The sequence below is a fragment of the Scomber japonicus genome, chromosome 18, assembly GCF_027409825.1.
Source record: "Scomber japonicus isolate fScoJap1 chromosome 18, fScoJap1.pri, whole genome shotgun sequence".
Classification (NCBI taxonomy): domain Eukaryota; kingdom Metazoa; phylum Chordata; class Actinopteri; order Scombriformes; family Scombridae; genus Scomber; species Scomber japonicus.
In genome coordinates, this window is record NC_070595.1 from 16168620 (window position 1) to 16188898 (window position 20279).

Consider the following 20279-nt stretch of genomic DNA (forward strand, 5'->3'; position numbering starts at 1 on the left):
TGCCAATTTCAAGCACTGCACAAATATGTTGCATTTGATGAGTGAAACACAAGTAACAGGAAATGATCTCATATTAGAAATCTCATGTTTACAAGCTGTGAATATGGTGTGATGTGCCCAAGGTTTGTTAAATGGCACTTAGTGGCATCTAGTGGTTAGGTTGCATATTACAACCAACTGTATACCCATCACCCTCTTCTTTCAAGTGTGTAGGGCAGGCACAGCCAAACTATTCCATAAAGGGCTGTGTGCCTGCAGGTTTCCGTTCCAACCAATCAAGAGTACACGATTCAACCAATCAAATGTCTAAAGACTGAGATCGGTTGATTAAATGAGTCAACCCCGGTTTGCTCCTGCTTGGTTGAAATGAAAATTTGCAGCCACATGGCCCTTTATGGAATAATTTGGACACCTCTAGTGTAGGAGAATCTATCGTGGCCACAAAACTTGTGAAAAACTCAAAAGGCCCTCTAGAACCAGTGTTTAGTTTGTTCATTCTGGGCTACTGTAGAAGCATGGTGGTGCAGCATAGTAGTCTCTGTGGAAGAGGACTCACTCCCTATAAAGATATAAAGAACTCATTCTAAGGTAACTGAAACTGCACTACAATTCTTATTTTCAGGTGATGATACACCAATTAAAACATACTTGTGAATATAACATTCAATTTATGATAATATTTCAGCCAATACATGCCACTAAATCTTACACACTGGTCTTTAAAATGTTTTAAATCAAACTCTGTCTCACACACCATTTAACAGGGTTTACAGTAGAAAGCCATGAGGGAGATGAATGGAAAGGGAATAATACACAATAACTGAACTGAATTTGAACAAAGATTTTTCAAATACAGTTGAGTCAGCCAAATTTCAAGTCATACATTTATTTATTAAAAATGCACATACACTCATAAACATCCACTTTAACATTTAAGTAATGTAAATGTAAATTCTTAACTCGCTGGGAAACAAAAATATGCATTAGTTATTCTACAGAATGTAAAATACGTGTCAAGTTTACTCTTTTCTTTACAGAGTGCCTTACTGTAAGTTTTGTAAAGGTTGATGATTTTCTGAGCAAAAGCAATTCTAAGACCAAGAAGACACCTCATGTCTTAATTTAACTTGAGTTGTATTATGTGCTGTATGATATGTATAGTCACCTGTAATGTGGCGTTTTTGTCATTACACCATTTATAATGATCAACTCTCTTACGGTGAAATTATATCTGAATATAAATCTTTGAGTTTGGTTCAGATTGTTGTTAATTAAAAATGTTTCTACACATTTGCATTATAAGTATGATTCCAGTTTTACACCTTTACAAGTATTTTGTTTCCTTATATGTGAAGAAAGTATTGTGTCAATAAATAATCGTTATTCTAATACATGTATGTTAATGGTGTTTTCCTAATATATCAAATTGTTTCACACAACAGAAATTAATTTTTACAGCTGTCCCACACACTTCATTTCAAAACAAGTAGACGACAAGATGGAAAATACAGTGAGGGATGGAACTGGATGCTATAAAATTGTACACATTTATGTTGAATTTTCTTCAATTCCAAAATTGAGCAAGGTTCCTGATGTTATAAACATTCTGGTTGAGCCAAGAGTAGTACAGTATGCTTTAGCTATCCAGGTTTGAAGAGTGCCATCATGTTTCCAGCCAGCATTTATGTGATGGTGGTGCAGTTGTTTTGCATTTGAGGAGAGTCAGTTTTATTTCTAGAGACCCTTTACACAGGTCACACCTTTTCTAACCCAAAGTTGGAATAATAATTAGATAATGGTGATATATTACCAAATTCTGCCACAAAATCCTGAGTTTCAAACATTTCAGGACAATATTGACTTGATTTTGAACAGGTACTTATTACCATACACAGATTGTAGATTGGACTGCAAATGCTATAAGGGAGAGCTGCCTATTTAATGCTGGTAATACTAATATTGAAACCTAAAAACCAAAGAGAGAAAAGGAACTGTGACAGAGTCAGGACCTTTTGTTGTGGTTTATATGTCTGTCAAGCTTAATGAGAAAAGGTGAGTAAGCACACAACTAATTTCCAGCCTTCATTGAGTCTTTAGTCACAAAAGTAAAGATTCCATTGTCCTCAGTCGGGTGTTTCATGACTTTGGAGTTTCCTCTCGTTCAGGATGAAGATTTTTTAAACTGTCCATGTCTTTAAATACCCTTAACTGACACTTAGACATTTTGATAGATGTCATCAGTTGAGCTTGTGAAGTCAGCATGTGCAGCCTACAACAAGATTAAGTGTAATATGAAAATGATGGCAAAATAACACATTTTCAGATAAAGAGAAACTGCAAACGTGCTGTTGCTCAAACTGCAGAAATTTTATGATTAGCCAATGTGTATGTTCTGTATGATCTAACCATAACATGGTGCAACAAGACTTACCTCAACACGGGGGCTGTTTCTGCTAACAGTTGGTTTGTCTCTCTCCTCGTTCCTTTTGCTGTACATTTCTTGAAGCACGTGGTGGAATTGTTTTTTTCTAATTGAGTTATTCTGGTTTGAAAAGAGAACATTTATTAGAAAACAGATATGTGGATATTTCTTTCTTTGTATATAATTTATCAATTTAAAACAGCTCTGTCACATTTGGTGTGGCAAGAGCCTTTTCTGGCCAGTAGTTTAGAGCGGCCTTGATTCCTGTTCCTCTTTTTGCTTTTGAGGGCTTTTCCCCAAATAGTATAGTCAACATGTAAAAATATCAGCAAATTTCCACAGAAATGAGAAGTCAGACACTTATCGACAACCTTGTCAGGTGTGCGCATCCTTTTGCCCGAGCATATAGTACAGCCATACTGGAACAGAGAGTAACAGGGTATTTTCAGTATAACAGTTTATTTGACTATTTATTTTTGTGTGTGTGTGTTTAATTCATTACATTCACAAAAATATGTCAAAGTGATTTACCTTCTTTAGAATGATAAGGGTCACTATTGCCAAGCTGTAGACAGACAACATGACAAATGATATCCCCAGGAGAAAGGTTTTTAAGACCTCTGAAAGTGAAAGAAAAGCTGTCTGTACCACTTCATCTCATTTAAGTTTTCTTTTGCAACCCAAAAGACTCTTACCCTTTACTTCAAGACGTGTACCCATCCCTATATGCTGTGCGCCTGGTGCTGGTTTTCCTTTCAACACTGCAGCACAGTGATAGATCCCTCTGTCATTAATGTTAAGTGAATTGATGTGTAAAGATGCTCCCTTCAGGCTGTACTTGGGATGATTGCTCTCCACGTCCAGACGAAGATGCTCTTTTTCTTTGAAAACAAACCACTCGTAACGCAGGCCAGGACAGTTTGAACTGACGTTACAAGAGAGATCAACAGTGTCTCCTATTTTCTTCCAAAGTACTTCGCCTGGTTGTGATACAGTGCAACTGTTTTTTCCCGTGCTTTCTGGAATGAATCAAGAAATTCAAATATAGTATATTTCAGCCCCAAAACTGAAACAAAAAGTTGTCTCTTATTGCCTGACTGAAATAATTCTAGGTTAAACTAGTTAGTTTGTATAATTTTCATCCCCTGAAAACATTTCATAAATGATGTACATACAGTATGATAGGAAGAGCGTCTTACCTATTACTGACAGGTAGGCGAGCAAAAAAGAAAACCCAAACAAGCGGTCCATGTCCACAGCTTGACAGCTTGTAAATGATCTCATGATTCCTTTCATGAGATTATCTAAATGGTTGACAACATGGGAAGTGGGTAAACTGCACTTCCTCAACACTTAGTTCCTGCTTTTTTTTCCTGTTCTGCTCAGCAGAATGGTACCATGGGTTTGTGAAACCATGAGGCAAACCATGAGGCATTTCAGTGTGTTTTCTGACCATGTAGACACAAATAGAGTATGAGAGAGACTGTATTGGAAATTAAACAATCTAAGAATTAGGAAAAATGTCTCACAAGTGTTAAGAAATATTCACAATGAGATAGCCAGTGAAGAAAAAATGTGACACAACTGAGACTTCAAAATCTCTATGACTAAATCATGTAATACTCTGCTGTGACAGAGAGCAAACCTGTTGAAAGGGTAAAAGGAGGCTGAACATCGACAGTAGTTTTATTTAGACGTGTTTCAGGATATGATATATATATATGATATATTACACTGCTGTTGGACAAATATTTACTGTGTCACCACCATCATCAAGGTTTTTTTCTGCATTGGGTACAGTATTCCTCTGCTACAATATTCCTGTCCTTGCCACTCTCTCTCTTCTTTCTGCTACTTGATTTTAAATCCGTGAATAATGAATTCAAAATGTATTGAAATGGATCCTCTGTGGATCCGCTGGGCTTTATGTTGCAGACAATTGACTTTATTACTAATATTATTTAATTATATAAAATTTGATTTATCTTCAAAAGTATTTGTTTAAAGTATATTGACTCACAAATTACCCAGCTAGTCATTTAAACTCAATCAATTAAACTGTATTTATATACCTTTTGTATGGTTTAGTGCAATTCAAACTGCTTATGTAAAGTTACAAGAGAAACAAGACAACTGTAAACAGCACAAATGACTGGGACTAAAACAAACTAATATTGAGACTACTACTGCCTCTTACTCATTTTACCCATGTATACCATTTTTGGGTAACCAATTGGATCCAAGGACAAACCCATCCTTCTTTACGTGCTCATTTAGTCTGCTGTGATAGTTTTGCCCCAGCACACCACAGCATAGAAGATGATCCTGACAACAGACTGATCTAACATGTGGAGCAATAATTGCAGGATATGACTTGAGTATTTCCATTTTTGACAGCCATAATGACTTCACAGAATATTATTTTGCATACAAACCAATGACAATATGATCACCTTATATGAAGCTAGCTCCACCTTCATGTTAATGCATGAGTAATAATAACCAGTGGAAAAAGAAGTACTGAGACATTTTGCTTAAATTATCAATATCACAATGATAGAATACTCCATTACAAGTAAAAGTTGTGCATTAAATACTTAAGTATCGGCAAACAAATTAACTTAAAAATAAATTTAAAATGTTCATCGATTTGGGAGTGCCTTGGTAGCTGAGTGGTTAAAGACCCTGTAGAATGAATTCAGACATTTTCTTCTAAAATAGGTCATAAATGTATTTCTAAAAAAGGTGTAAAAAGCATTTCAACCATTTAGATTTGAATTGTGGAGCTAGGCTTCACAAACTGTGTTTCAAGATTTCTGTGTTCAGGATTTAGTGGGTGCGTCTGAAAATCACCGCCGCATTGGCATTGGTGATTGGCATAAACCCGCCCCTCCTGCTGTAGAGGTATAAATACATTCAGCACACACTACTACTACTACAGTCTACAGTTAGCCAGTTAGCTGAGTTATCCACCGAGCTAGCCTCTGAGTTAGCAGCAGAAAGATCTGACGTAGCGTCCATGTTTCTGGTAGAGGTGGTGACTTTGATTGACAGGTGACACTTGATAGGGGGCGGGGTTTCAGCGAACTCGGCGGGCACTACACAGTTCCAGCACGACTCGACTTGGCTGGACTCAACACGGTTCCAGGACAGACCTTTTCCATTACAAAAAAAGTACCTACTTAATGTGGGCGGGGTCGTCGTAGCATGGCAAAGTTGCCGCCGCAAACCATCGGCCTGGGCGTTTAACCTAGCCTCTGAATGGTGGGATGTGATTGTTCCCGGCTTCACAAATGCCCAGTGGTTGCAGAACTTTAGGATGTCTGAGGAAACGTTGAACTTCCTCTGCAACAAACTGCGTCTAGTTATGGAGCGGTAAGACACGACTTTCCGCGGATGTGTGCCCCTGAAGAAGAGAGTGGCTATTGCACTTAGTATAGGAGTATTGGACATTTTTTGGAGTGAGCATAACAACTGTGTGCCGGTGTGTGCAGGACTTTCTTGCTGCAGCAGAGACATTGTTGGTGCCAGAACAAATCCGTTTTCCTGATGAGGAAAAGAGAAATGGCTACCTACACCAAGAACAGGTGGGGGCTCTCACACTGTGTTGGTGCTATTGATGCGTCCCACATACCAATCATAACACCACAGGAGTATCACTGTGATTATTTCAATCGCAAAAGCTGGCACTCCATCATCCTTCAAGATCTTGTTGATGGAAAGGGGCTTTTCTGGAATGTGTTTGCTGGACTGCCAGGAAGCTTATATGATGCCAGGGTTCTGAGACTGTCCATGTTGTGGGAGTTAGCCAGCTGGGGAAACCACTTCCCAGCTCACACCAGGAACATTGGTGGGGTGACTGCTGGCTATTACCTTGTAAGAGACTCAGCATATCCCTTGCAGAACTGGCTCTTGAAACCATTCCATGACACTGGACGACTAATGGTGCTTTTCTACTATAAAGTTCTAACACTACTCGGCTCGACTCTGTACGGTTCCAGGAACAACCTTTTCCATTGCAAAAAAGTACTAAACTTTTCTGACACCTCGTGCTTAAAACCCAAAAAGTCAGAAGGATCGTGAGGCCCCGCTTTCACGGTCTGTATTAATACTGAATATCAAGATCAAGCGAGCTTTTGCCCTTCTGCTCCACGGGAGGTTTCTGTCCTCCCTGAGCTCGCTTTAGGACACCTGCGTTACCGTTTGACAGGTGTACCGCCTGTGAATTAAACAAGCTGATATGTACTTTGTGGGTGGGTGGGTGGGGGTGGGGTGAAAATAGATTTCAGTCTGGCAGTGGTGGCCATGTTGGATTTCTCAAATTTTGAGGCATTTTGGGGCATTTTTGAGCTTTATATACAGCAGATTTGGATTCAGCACCCCTTAATACCCCTAGAAATGTTGTATATTATAAATATTCACAAAATGCCTCCACCACTTTAAATAAGCACATTTTCAGAAATTCTACCTAGACTATGTGCAGGTATGTGGTTTCTCTCTGCTGTCGTATTGGTTCTGACCCATAATGCAACAGGTGTGCCCTTCACTGAACTCTGGACATTTGGCCTGTGACACTCAACGTCAAATACACTTGCAATCAAGAGCACTGGATTTTTGACAAAAAAATATTTTTAAGGTAGTCAAATTCTAAGTTACCCTTTAAACACCTTATATATTACATTTTAACCCGTTTTTAATGACTGTACAAATTCAAACATTGATGAAATTATTACTGAAAAATATAAAATAAACATTTTAATTAAATCAGTCTCTCAAACACTTACAAATATGATATGAAACTTTACATGAAATATTGACTGTACAAAGGAAAAATGGACTGAGCTACAAGTGCAAGTTGTGACAAGTACAAAAACTATATGTGATGTTGCAATAAATTATTAAATTATGTAACAGTGGAGATTGAATGCAATGTACAATGTGAAGTCCACTTGATGAAATATATGTAAGGGAACAGTGCAGAGATTAAAAAAGAGATGTGACAGTTCAACTATTTAGTAGGGCAGTAGCCTCTGGAAAGAGGTGGAGTATGAGTACAAAGTAGCAGAAAATAGAAATACTGAAGTAAAGTACAAGTACCTCAAAATCGTACTAAAGTGCAGTTCTTAAATTACATTCCACCACTGATAGTAGTATATCACAATACTATAGGTGTGTTACTACTAACATGTAATGGCGTTAATCACAAAATAAATGTATATTGCTGTTTTTAATTCTTTGAAAACAATAATTTTATATTTAGTAAATAAATCATTATGTGAACCTTATTTGGAGCACACATGGGCTTAAATGGTGTCACAGTACCAATTAAGCCCATGCCAGACTTTTGACTTTTTTAATAAAATATCTTTATTTTACATTCCAACATCTACATGAACTAATGAAAATATTTTCAAGTGAGAGATAAATCTTGTTTTATAAGAAATGATCTCCCTTATTAACCATGTCAGTATGAAAAACACCTCAACTTAGATTTTGGTGGGCTTAATGGGTACACTTACCCCAACAATTGAAAACTTTAATTGGAAAATTAGAAAGGTAATCAACACATTACATTACTTTGATTAAGTGATTGAAATAGTTGCATTACTTATTACATTTCAAATAGAGTACAAGTACCTCAAAATTGTACTTATGTACAGTACGTGAGAAAATACCTTCTGAATCACATTCCACCACTGATAGTGATATATAATAATATTCGCGTACATTGTGTTGACACAAAAAGACAACTTTACACAGTACACAGACTCATTTTATGTGGCGTTAATGTCAGATTTATTGTTAAATGCTGAAACACTGGACCCACCCAATGTAATAATGTCACATACTGAGCTCAAGTTTCTGGTCCCTCTGTTCTGCTTGCTGGAGGCGGGACATTGCGCACTGTCAATCAAATTTTAAACCAATCCAAACATTTCTGTGTGTTTCGTGACGCCCCCTTCCACGTCGACCTGCACTCTCGCCATATCTTCAGTCCTGAAAGGTCCGCAGCCCGGTTTTCACCAAGTGGAGCAGGAGCAGCATTCAGCATTAACAGTGTTACTTACTGTACAAAGAGTGACCTTTGTGAGCCTCCTATCTGTGTCTATTCATTCATTTAGCAACGATGAACGTGTTCAGACTCGTAGGGGACCTCTCTCATTTGGCTGCTATCATCATCCTGCTGCTCAAAATATGGAAAAGCAGGTCGTGTGCAGGTGAGCTCTAGCTATATTTTTTACTTATATATGCTCCTCTTAGTGTTATTAATGATCTTTTTCTTTTTAACAGCTAAAACGCATGTGTCAATTTTGTTAATGCTTAGCTATACACAGCAAGCTGTGAGCTAGCTAGCTACATGCTAACGTTTTTCACTTCCTAAGTTACTCATTCATTTGAGCCACTGACTAATAAAGCGCTAGCAGGCTAAGCTACAAACTGCTTGTCTGCACTATTATCACTTTTATTACTATTGTCACTACTGGAAATATCTAACAGTTACGCAAAGTGTCAATAAGCGTCATTTCTATGGGGTTTTCCAAGTGGGTTTTAGTTGACTAACTCGTGTCAGTTAAACCTACGAGTTGAGCGGATGTGTAGTTTATTTTCCTGCTGCTTTAATAATAACTGATCAACTTAGGAAAGCAGTAAATGCTACACATCAGCGATCCATGTGCTCTTTGCTCCTCTGATCTGCGGTTTGGTGCTCCATTTTTTTGGTCTGGCTTCTGACGTGGCGTTCTAGAAGGCGCTACGTAACTACAGAACGCTCGATGTTTGTAGTCCCAATAAAGTTGTTTGTAGTTCAGTAAAGTTGTTTACTAACAAACAAACATGCTTTATTGTGGGGAGAAATTTCTCTTGAGAATCATAGTGGACAACATTGATAGATGACTGGAGCTGCTTTGCAGTTATGTAGCTCATTCACTTTTTAAAGTTTATTTATTGATTTTCTCTATTAATTTCTTTCTTCTTTTTTTAACATCGCATAATTGTATTGCTGCGTGTGTTGTTGTGATTAGCTTATTTCTTCTCCAACGCCCTGTGTTATTAGTATTGTAATATTGCAATGTTGTTAATAAAGTTTTGAAAAAAACTTAGGGGAGAACTGCTGTGATTGGCCCACAAAGCTGCAGGTTTGATTGTAGGTTCAAAGTTAAAGGAGGTAATGTAAGGTCGCAGAAACTGTAATGTTTTTGTGTAATTAGGGTTAATGTGGTTAGATATTACATAGTAAGTGATGGTTTTGTCTGGGGAAAAAGATGTTTTTGAAACCGAAAAAAAGAGAAACTTAATGAGCACCATAGGTGAGAATGCTCCTTCAGGGTTGAGAATCATGCAATCCATGTTGCAGATGCCAGAGTAGGTCGACATATCAATGGTAAATATACAATATGGAGAAACAGAACGAAAGGGTAAGGTGCTGCAAACTTACAATACCAGTCAAAAGTTTGGACACACTTTCCCATAATAGGAAAATTAGTGGCAATAATGAATAGCATTACTTTCCTACAATGGGAAAGTTTATGCAGATTTTTGACTGGTGCTATAAATTAAGGCTATGAATCAGAGAAAAAACAACAGGAACCCCAAACCCTCTTCTATGCCTCAAAGACCTGGAAAGGAGACATACAATACATACACACAACAGGCACGACTAAACAAATTATTCACACAGAGGGAGAAGAGTTGAGAGATGATAATAGTGGATGGAGCAGTCAGTTGTAGACAATATGATGCGAGAAAAGGTGAAAACAAGGGCGAAGCTGGGTCTCCTGGTGGACGGGGACCCAATTGTACCTTGCTGGTACCTGGTACAATATGCATTAGACAGGAACCAGTGGTTCCTCCTTGGACTCCACACAGAAAATGCTAACAGGTTTAAACCCAAAACCAAAGTATGCCAGCAATGGCAACTCCAAGGCCTCTTCTCAGGCTCTTGCTGAACGTTTGATTTATTTATTAGATTAATGTGTTTAGATGTAGTAAAGGTCAGCAGAAGGATCTGGGAGGGATGCCAGTCTCTGCCTATAAATGCCCCTTGACCTGAAGTAATAGTTTAACGTGCAGTGTTTGGCTGTGATCAGGTCATAAATATAATCAGACTCAAAGGGAAACTTAAACACTCCTCTTCTTGTCTTCTAATGGTGCCCTCGTCAGCTGTTGTCAGCTTTTGTATTTCAATCAAATGCTCCGTACTCACATTTCATTATTTACCTTTTTAATTAAGTCCAAAAGGGAATATGTGCTTCTGAGATTTTTCCCACATAAATATTCATGAGGTTTCCAGTAGGTGGCACTGTTCTGTAAGTTGAATCATTATGTGATTCATGGTCAACCAGAGCTCTTGTTTAGTGATGCTGTTGTTGACACTGGTGTATTACTGCCACCTGGATCTAAAGAGCAAATTGTCTTGATGTTTTGTTAAAGGTATCTCTGGAAAGAGCCAAATCCTGTTTGCCATCGTGTTTACCACACGCTACTTGGATCTGCTCACCTCCTTTATCTCCCTCTACAACACAAGCATGAAGGTAAGACGTAGGACTAGGCAATTATGAAAAAAATCAAAATCACGATTAATTGAACTTTTAACCTCGATTACGATTAATGAACGATTATCTCCACCCTTGATGAACAATTATGTATTTTCACAGTTTCTTGTGTTTTTTATTTAGTGATATTTTCGCACACTAGTATCTTTAAGGAGTGAAAATAATGATGTTTTAAGGTGTGACGCTGTGGTTAATGTCTAGTTTACTTGATTAGAACTATGATAAGATCATGGTTTGGGTTAAAATGATCACTGGAGACAAGTTTTCAAATTCCTTAAAGATATACAACCTTTACTGTCATGGCAACAGTGAACACCACGATTAATTGACATGAGCAAGATTATGTTGATTAGAGTTTCTAAATGTCGTTTTTGATTATTTTTCGATTAATTGCCCAGCCCTAGTAAGACCCCAGCTCACATCTCAGCCCTGACCCTTTCATTGCAGGTCCCACATTCTCCCCGAATGACGATTTGTTCCTTGTTGCCTTCCAGGTGATCTACATCGGTTGTGCATATGCCACAGTCTACCTGATCTACGCAAAGTTCAGGGCCACTTATGATGGCAACCATGACAGTTTCAGAGTGGAGTTCCTGGTTGTTCCTGTCGGGGGTCTTGCTGTTCTCATCAACCATGACTTTTCCCTCCTAGAGGTGGGTTCACTTTCCTGTAGTGTTAACACGTGACATACTTCATTGAATAGAAGCAAATCACAATGAGAATACACAGTCCTTTTGTAAGAACAAAGTCTTATTGTGGCATAAATGTTATTAATTTTAAGAATTAATGGTACATAAACCATGTCTGCCATCAGATCCTGTGGACATTCTCCATCTACCTGGAGTCGGTGGCAATCCTTCCTCAGCTCTTCATGATCAGCAAGACTGGAGAGGCAGAGACGATCACCACCCACTACCTGTTCTGCCTGGGCCTGTACCGGGCGCTCTATCTCTTCAATTGGATCTGGCGTTTCTACTTTGAGGGCTTCTTTGACATGATCGCCATTGTGGCTGGTGTGGTCCAGACTGTCCTCTACTGTGATTTCTTCTATCTTTATGTCACCAAAGGTGGGTGTCAGCCATTATGGCATTAATCATTTAATTTATGAGTGATAAGATGAGCAAGTCAGCACCAGATTAGACAGATGAAACTAAGAGATGAATTATCATGTTTAGGCAGCTGTGGGCATACTGTACACATCACCCGAGGAACAAAATGTTCTATATTGTGTTCCTAATACATTTTATAAAGATACTTCCCTTACAAATAAAACATATTTCCATGTATTTTGTTTTCTTATTTGGTTACAACAAAAAGCGTAAAAATGTAGTCCCTTCTTGGTGTGACTACAGTGTAAGAGATGGGAGATAAAATCCACAGACTCTGTTCTGTGCAGGATTTTATGCTGACGTTCAGCCAAAGCTAATCTGAGAATTCAGTGCAGTGAGTTTTTGTAGAATCAGCCACATATTTCCTATTTTCCAGAGTTAGTCTTTTTAGTACAGAAATCCTTCTTTGTTTTACTATCCCCCCACTCGAGCTCTGCAAGGAATCTAAATCCCAGGAAACACACAAAGGGAATTTTGTATTAAAGAAATTCATTTGTCCGATCTAAATTCTCATATTAGCTCCAGCTGAACTTCACAAAACCCAGACTGGGAATTGATCTCCTATTTCTTACAGTGAAACTGTAGTAATAAGATGCTTTTGAGCAAGATGACAGGGCTGTAAAATGCATGCTATAATTTCTCAGAGCCCATGGTGACGTCTTCAAATGTCACGCTTTCAACCGTCCAAAATCCAGATATTTAGTTCATTATCGTGCGTGACACCGTAATGTTACATATCCTCACAATTGAGATGCTGAAACCAGCAAAATGTTGGCCAATATTTGGCATTTTTCTTGACTGAAACAATTATTTCAATCCCATCACAACTTGTTGCCATATTGGTCAGTTACAGTGGCAAGTGTATCTCCATGTAGTCACTTCAACACAGTTTTATGTGTCTTTCATCAAAAGAAAAGCATCTTTTGCACTTCATTTACCTGGTGGTTGTCCCTTGTTTATCTATTCTCACTACAAGTCAATGAGTTTCAGATCAGTCAACAGTTTCAGATGCAGTAGTACTATAAATGAGGCAGGAAATGCAAGAATTGCAGCATGAACATAGCCTCAGGGATGATAACTGCTTGACTCAATGGTTCCTACCTGTCGACTAACTTTACCATCTGACCCCACAGTGTTGAAAGGAAAGAAGCTGAGCCTGCCAGCGTAAAAAGTACTGAAGGAGACGGCGACTCCCAGCAGACTCAGGGGGTGTGGAGATGACATCATGGAATCTCGTGACCTTATTAGAAAAGGATGCCTGAGACAGAGAGCCAACTAACGGGGGAAAAACACTAGTCTTCTTCTTGATTATTGCTGATGGAACTGGTAAATGCCAACAAACACCAGAGCTGAACAAAGATCATCGCGGGTCAACCTTTGGATTTCTGTGTTCAGCATCTTGCCTTAAACTTCTTTTCATTGCTGTTCAAATAGGAGAAAAGGCTTTTTTTCTACATGTGAGGTGTATACGCTTATTTTTTTTATTTCTTTTATTTGATTTTTTTCATTTTACTATGTCACAAATAGGGTTGACTCTGAGAAGAACCTTGTTTGACTTGGTAATGAAATGCACAAATGTACAGTCTTACTAAAGAGTGACGTCAAGAGAAATGTATCTGAGTGCCTGATGAGGATTATGTCCAGTCTCTCACAGTACAGTATTTTTTTTTTTTTTTTTTACTTTTTACTTTTTGGATTTGATTTTGTCTAGATAATTGTTTGCATATACTGTAATACATGTATCCTACCTTGGAAACATTTAAAAGGCCAACATATATCAATTTTGTAAAGATATTGCTATATAAAACTGCTCAAGACCACATTTTAAACATTCTCTCTTCTAAAACTAAGATCATTTTTGTTGCCTGAACTCAAAAAAACAGAAGAAAGGTTTATAATTTAATCTTGAATTAGTAAGTAACCCATAAAAAACAATCATCTTGTCACAGCTGTCAGTATTTTCAAATGGTAGGTATCTCATTTGGAATTAAACTTTTCATGTGTTTACTGACCTTTTTTCCCTGTCAGCATACTGTTTTGATGAAACTAAAATGCATAAATGGTTCTGCAGCTTCAATATAAATTTCACACAATTGTAAAATAATGCTACATCACATTGTGGATGTAGATAGAGCACAGTTTTGTTTTGGTTTTTTTGCTATTGCACCCTTGTAACAAATGCATGAACACCTTTCAATTTCTTCAGTTAACCCATGGTTGAAATCATTGACGTCAGAGTGAGGCAATAATGAATGACTGAACAATGGCGACATTTTACTGCACCGGGATGAAAAGTGTGCAGATATCTGGCATGAGACTCCTCCCGCACTTTGACCGGTTGTGACTTCAAGTGTTAACTGTATATCAGGGTTGTGAAAATTAAACAGATTTGACATTGTGCAGTTAAGTTGCTCAACAATTGAGGGGTTATCATGATCATGTTCAGTGGGTGCATTCTGTTCAATTTAAAGACCTGTTTAACTTTTTCAAATTAGTCATTCCTAAACAATTATTTTAACTTTTTTTTGTCTCATTCTTGCATGATATCACCTCCATTAAAGATTTTATGAGAATCACCCTCCAGTGTCACTGTCTAATTATTGAAACCATGCAAGCACAGACAAGAACCAGTTCTTTGCTGAGCATTCAGTGCCTAGAAAAGTTAATTCTGTTTTCACTTTTTACTACAGCAAAAACTAATTTGGGACATTACTCATACATTCAATCAGTATTCAAATTCCTGTGTGTATCACAGCATGCACATAAAAACATGTTCCATACTATATAATCCTACACCTCTGCACTGATAAAACCTTCTGAAATGAATCTACTACTACGAAAATATTAATGTTGGCTATTAAAGTGATGGTTCTGCCTCAGCCCTTTTTTAAAATTTGGTTGCAAATTAGTGGAGTTAGAGCTATCAGCTGAATGGCTTAGTACAGGCACTAATGGGACCAAAAGTGTATCTCTTAAATTACCCCACTAATAATGCCTGGATTGTTATCAAACTTCTACAGTAGTACAAATAGGGTCTTTACTCATAAATCCATGCATTGGAAAGTTTGTAAGTACACCAGGAGTTTATTAAAATAACACTTACCTGATGACTTTTACTCTGCTGCTACTGCTAAAGCTGTAAACATCGTCGAAATATCGTGTGGTCACGTGAGATGCACAAAGAGCCAGCATCAATAATACATCATATTAGATCCCCTTACATTTTAAAACCAAGACATTTCTCCAATATATAGTCAGGACAGCACAACAGAACAAATGTTCATCCACATGAGCTTTTATTCATAGCTGCATTATAAATAAGCAACATTTCAATCTTTCGAGGTAACAGCAGATATAAACATGTAACAGTTGTGTCGTAGTGCATTCTCATTGCCTAATGTGCATACACAACATATACAAGGTATTTTTAGGCTTGCATATTGTAGTATAGTGTTCAGCTTTGATTCAACATTTCCACTTTTCTTCTAGTAAATCTTTGGTTCCGATAACTCATATTCCCATTCCTCATATTCAGACATACATTATTTTACCTGCATAAGTCATGTCTCCTGTAATAAGGCAATTGATAGATTAGTTGTACCATGCTTTTGCTGATCATATATATAAATAATGGCATTTCATGTAAAGTTCTAATGCATTAGAGAAAATGATCTAGCAATAGTATTCAAACATACAGTAACATCAAGGCAGCATCAGCAGATCCCAGATTCAAGCTGCCTCCATACATTCAAGGGTCTGTATCTCTGAATCCTGAAGCTTCAGTAGTGATAATTTAGAAGATAAAATGAGCTACTCTGTTTCCTTCGCTGTTGAACTTTCCCTCCCCTTTTCCTTCCCGCAGACTTTACCTCCCTGGTGGGAATAAAAATCAGACAGTGAATATAATGTGGGAAAATATAATAGCTCCTTTTGATACAAATGACAGTATGCCTGGTGCAGAGTTAAATATACATGCACTTAAATGTATTATAACTGTTTGGTGACATTATATTATTGATGATTATACAGTTGATACAGTTGTCTTAAAAATGACAATATCTTACCTTTGTCAGACGGGTGTTATAATAGTTGAGGGTGTTAGAGATGGTGATGTATGAAACGTTAAAGATGGATGAAACCAGGACGGAGAAGAAGACGAGGCCAGAGAGCACGCACAGCAGACACAATCCCCCGACAAACAACAGGAACACTGAACATGACAGAGAAATAACATGTTTGTGGCTGCAGAGAGTTTAATCATGGCTCATGCAAAACCACCAAGCAGAGGATTACACTTACCCTCAAAAAAGACAAAAGCCACTGCTGTGACTACAATGGTAACAAGAGCAAAAGTGAGGAAAAGTCCAACAGGAAGTGCTGCCATTATACTGAACAATAACACTGTCAGAGCTAAGAAAGGGTGGCCACTGAGGTACTGCCCAATTCTTGTCTTCATCAGATGTGCCACCTGTTAAACAGAGAGCGAGAGACACAACGCAGGTATCAGGTAGCTGAGGGAAGACGCAGCCCTCAAGCAGATTCATCCTGTCTGATTCACTGATGGAAAAGTATAAAAGAATAAAAGACAAAGTTTAAGATCTTTCAATGCAGATGTTTAGTTTCAGGTTACCTTGGGGTCATCATAAATGCAGTTAAACTGGGTGGTCCACTTCTCCCACAACTGCTGATACTCAGTCACACGGCTGCTTTCCTGCATCTCCACAAACACTGATCTGATTGAGAAGAACATGGATCAGTCTTCCTGGATGGTAAAATCACACTACTGAGGTTAATATACGTTACAGCCAGTTGGTGAAGTTTTAATTAAAGTTCTAAGTATACAAACTGAATTCACTCAAGAAATACTTACTGCTACGTAAGATAAGTTCTTAGTCTTGAAGTGAAACTGTACTAAAGCTCAGTTGTCATGTAGTGCCACCATAAATGACTTTAAAACTGAAATAATGTGTCTGGAAACATATGACAAAGTTAACCAATACACACCTGACCAATGTAGTAAACTCGGTTTGATTCACAGCTCACCAGATTATAAACTATCCCTTGTAGAGTTATCTTAAACACTAAGCAAACAGAAGGAACTCTCCCTTTTTAAAGCACACCCATTTCTTCCCTTTCTTCCTCCCCCTCTTCCTCTTCTGAATTCTTGGCAGTCAGACTCTGAAAGGCTTGTTAAAGTTACTGCTGCCATCTCCTGTTCGCCAAATGTGCTGCAGCATAAGATTACAGCTGATGTCATTTTGATATGAGAGGATTTATTTTTCCCCAATGTATTGTTTTAGTGATGTGCGGAATATCACATTTATATGAAATACACCCTATAGGAATAGTACAGATTGCATCTCTGGTTCAGGAAAAGAGTGGTGTCTTCTGATAAAGGATGGGGACTCATAAAGGACAGAAAAAACACGTGAACAATACATTTAGTCAAGAAATAAAGTACTAGTTAATGGTAGTATTAAGTAAGTAGTAGTATAAGTATTATTATAACAATTACAAATAACAACAATATCAGATGTTTTCTGGTGTAGAGTTCAGTCTATCTGCCACAGCTTTTAAACTTTTAAAGCCCAAATGTACAGATGGGCATTTAACCTTCATATATTTAGTTTGATCTCTCTGTGTTTGACCACTCTTTGACATTCTTGTTTTTACCGTATTCATTTTTTATATATCATTCTGTTTCTCTGTTTTATCTCTCTATGCTGAACATACATCAATCGGCACAGTGAAGCTAAAACATTCAAGTTCAGTAACAACAATCAAAGCATTTTGAGTTGAGAAAGACTTTAAAAAATACATGATATTCATTTATTTATACTGAATAGTGACTTGTACTTATTCTAGCTGCAATGTCATCAAGATGGTGATAGATTTGACCTTCAGTATCATATGTCAGTATTATACTGTGATCATTGATTTTGATCATAAAGAAATCCATACAGGAGGCATTTGAATTGATTTTTGAAAGTTTCACTTCTAGCCTCTACCATCACATATCCTATCCCATCATCTTTGACATATTACTCACTGTCATAAAAGGACCACTGTCACTAATTATGATGGATTTCGTGGCCAGCCCTCCTTGCTTCTGCTTAATTGCACCATACGCCACCAATTGTCTTTATTGGACAGGTGATGAATTTTCACATGGTTTGTTTGTGCAGTTCAGAAAGCTCTCACTCTTATTTTCTCCCATCTCTAAAATTGGGATGACTGCAGTATTAACCAATAATTAAAGAATCAATTAAGAACTTTTTGCTATAAATAAGACCTCTTGAGCATTCAGTGAACGCATAATACAAAAATGTTGCATTTTGCATCTTTGTGTCTAATGTAGAGCTGTAATAAAGTACAGAAATTGTGCTTTTTTCACATGTACAGTCTCATAATGTAACATAAGTGCTTCTGGGACTGGTTTGTTATGAGGGAAATCAAAACCGTAGTTCTCCAGAGGTCCAGTAGAGGGGGTTCCCAGTTTGCCTCACAGCTGTCAGACTGAAATGACTCCTTAAAAATAATGATCACACTTTCTCTCCTTCTGCTCTATGCTGCTGTTAGATGGCAGCAGCGAGATTTCTCTGCGAGGACGGAGACTGATCAGAATATTAAATGACCAAACTTCACCACCATTGCTGATTACTTCCTCAATCAAAGATATGAATTGCTGGTCCTTCCACCACCACCCACAAATTAACTATGGCCCCTTGAGTTTTGGATAGCATTAAATAAATGTGGGCACATAACTGCGAGGTCATTGCGAAGGAAATGGCAGTGTGATCTGTTTTGAACTACACCAAAGAGACACCCTAGGGACCAGTGATGACAACTTATTTGGACCCTTTCTAGCTGCCGGCCATACTAATTAATCACACTCTTTTTGTATTGAATACAGGGAAAGAATTTGGTGAGAGACTGCATCTGCCTCTCCAGACTGCTAAACACAATGAACTCAATGAACTCAGTGAACCAGGTTTCACAGAGGAGTGAGCTGTGTGCTTATGTGCAGTTTGTGTATTTGCACGCACACTGCAAGGCATCCCCAATGTTTCAGCACAACTATTGCTGCTGCTGTCCTTATTTTTTATGGCTCCTCCACATCAGATCATACACCTCATAGAAGATACTCCCATTTGTCTCGTTGTACTCCACTTTGTCGTTGGAATAGAGCTGACTGACTGCTGACTAAGACATTAACTTGCTGCTATACTTGACACTTGACAACCAGGCCTGTCTGGCTGTTGGATGTTCATCAGTAGATCTTAGCTGAGGGTGAAAAGCTTCATCATCTGTCACATCAGAGAGAGCAAACAGCCCAATGTGTCCACTGGTGTCTATCAAACAGTTATTAATTCCACAGTTGGATATAGTATGTACTATTTAAGAAATATCATACTGCTTTTGAAGTTGTATTATTCTGTGTAGCAGGGGGTTTTACTGCTTCTGTTAATCATCTTGTGGCCCTTTACATTCATCTCAATTGTATGGTATACATACCTTACAGTTTTTATACTAAAAGGAAACGATATGTGCAAATCAAAGTGTGACTTTGGAACAGCAGTGCGAATTAAATTTCACAAAGAGGAATGAAATGTTTTTCTAGCTCTTTTACCACCATGTCATTTGTTTTAGCTACATAGTGTGTAGTGTAGTACTGAGTGTTATCATTTTTAGTCTGAACAAACTACATACTCTCTTAGAATTAGTATGTTGTACCTATGCAATTTGGACACAACTGTCATAATTTGTCTGGATAATGAAATAGACCTACTACCTATTACTACATACTATAATATAATATAATATAATATAATATAAAGACAAAAACAATTGAATGTACAGTATGTACCTGTGTAATGTAGTTGCTTTCATACAATGTCCTGTCAGAGTGTAAATAAGCTGCCAAGACAACTGAGCTGGATTTTATTTGTCACTTTTAAAATAATCAATGCCCAGCAAAAACAACAAGGCTGACATTAAATAGCTTCAGCTTTAGTTTTGACTGACTGCAGCCAAAAAAAAACCAACAGAATTATTAGTGATCATTTTCCACACTTCACACATTTCGCAACTAGTTAAGTTTCTAAAACCATATTACATATAATATATACAGATATAAGATGTTTCAACCTGAAAAGGCACACATGGATTTTCAAAAGAAAAAAAACACAAACCTGA

At 37.7% G+C, this 20279-nt stretch overlaps 3 protein-coding genes across 3 annotated transcripts; 1 reads left to right on the forward strand and 2 right to left on the reverse strand.

Moving 5' to 3' along the window:
• Nucleotides 1–53: 53 nt before the first annotated feature.
• On the reverse strand, nucleotides 54–3706 carry si:ch211-139g16.8 (immunoglobulin superfamily member 6). The gene is made up of 7 exons (XM_053338042.1): nucleotides 3622–3706; nucleotides 3118–3441; nucleotides 2954–3042; nucleotides 2794–2841; nucleotides 2432–2542; nucleotides 2222–2269; nucleotides 54–2186 (listed from the first exon to the last, which is right to left on the reverse strand). The coding sequence occupies exons 1-7, from the start codon at nucleotides 3704–3706 to the stop codon at nucleotides 2178–2180; spliced, it is 714 nt and encodes a 237-aa protein (XP_053194017.1). The 3' UTR covers nucleotides 54–2177.
• Nucleotides 3707–8428: 4722 nt separating this feature from the next.
• Nucleotides 8429–14661, forward strand: LOC128378497 (ER lumen protein-retaining receptor 2). Its single transcript, XM_053338043.1, has 5 exons — nucleotides 8429–8640; nucleotides 10853–10953; nucleotides 11469–11627; nucleotides 11789–12041; nucleotides 13217–14661. The coding sequence occupies exons 1-5, from the start codon at nucleotides 8550–8552 to the stop codon at nucleotides 13249–13251; spliced, it is 639 nt and encodes a 212-aa protein (XP_053194018.1). The 5' UTR covers nucleotides 8429–8549; the 3' UTR covers nucleotides 13252–14661.
• Nucleotides 14662–15377: 716 nt separating this feature from the next.
• LOC128378500 (lipid droplet assembly factor 1-like) lies at nucleotides 15378–17173 on the reverse strand. The gene is made up of 5 exons (XM_053338047.1): nucleotides 17084–17173; nucleotides 16714–16816; nucleotides 16383–16551; nucleotides 16148–16293; nucleotides 15378–15956 (listed from the first exon to the last, which is right to left on the reverse strand). Exons 2-5 carry the CDS (start codon nucleotides 16798–16800, stop codon nucleotides 15894–15896), a joined length of 465 nt encoding a protein of 154 aa, XP_053194022.1. The 5' UTR covers nucleotides 16801–16816; nucleotides 17084–17173; the 3' UTR covers nucleotides 15378–15893.
• Nucleotides 17174–20279: the final 3106 nt, after the last annotated feature.

Bases quoted from the DNA above. Each gene is read 5' to 3' on its own strand.
- si:ch211-139g16.8 (XM_053338042.1), bottom strand. From the start codon at position 3,706: ATGAGATCATTTACAAGCTGTCAAGCTGTGGACATGGACCGCTTGTTT. The intron at 2,842-2,953 runs GTAAATCACTTT...TCTCTGTTCCAG, and splicing joins CCCTTATCATTCTAAAGAAG to TATGGCTGTACTATATGCTC. The intron at 2,543-2,793 runs GTTGTCGATAAG...TTTTCAAACCAG, and splicing joins GGATGCGCACACCTGACAAG to AATAACTCAATTAGAAAAAA.
- LOC128378497 (XM_053338043.1), top strand. From the start codon at position 8,550: ATGAACGTGTTCAGACTCGTAGGGGACCTCTCTCATTTGGCTGCTATC. The intron at 11,628-11,788 runs GTGGGTTCACTT...GTCTGCCATCAG, and splicing joins ATGACTTTTCCCTCCTAGAG to ATCCTGTGGACATTCTCCAT. The intron at 12,042-13,216 runs GTGGGTGTCAGC...CTGACCCCACAG, and splicing joins CTATCTTTATGTCACCAAAG to TGTTGAAAGGAAAGAAGCTG.
- LOC128378500 (XM_053338047.1), bottom strand. From the start codon at position 16,800: ATGCAGGAAAGCAGCCGTGTGACTGAGTATCAGCAGTTGTGGGAGAAG. The intron at 16,294-16,382 runs GTAAGTGTAATC...TGTCATGTTCAG, and splicing joins GGCTTTTGTCTTTTTTGAGG to TGTTCCTGTTGTTTGTCGGG. The intron at 15,957-16,147 runs GTAAGATATTGT...TATTCCCACCAG, and splicing joins ATAACACCCGTCTGACAAAG to GGAGGTAAAGTCTGCGGGAA.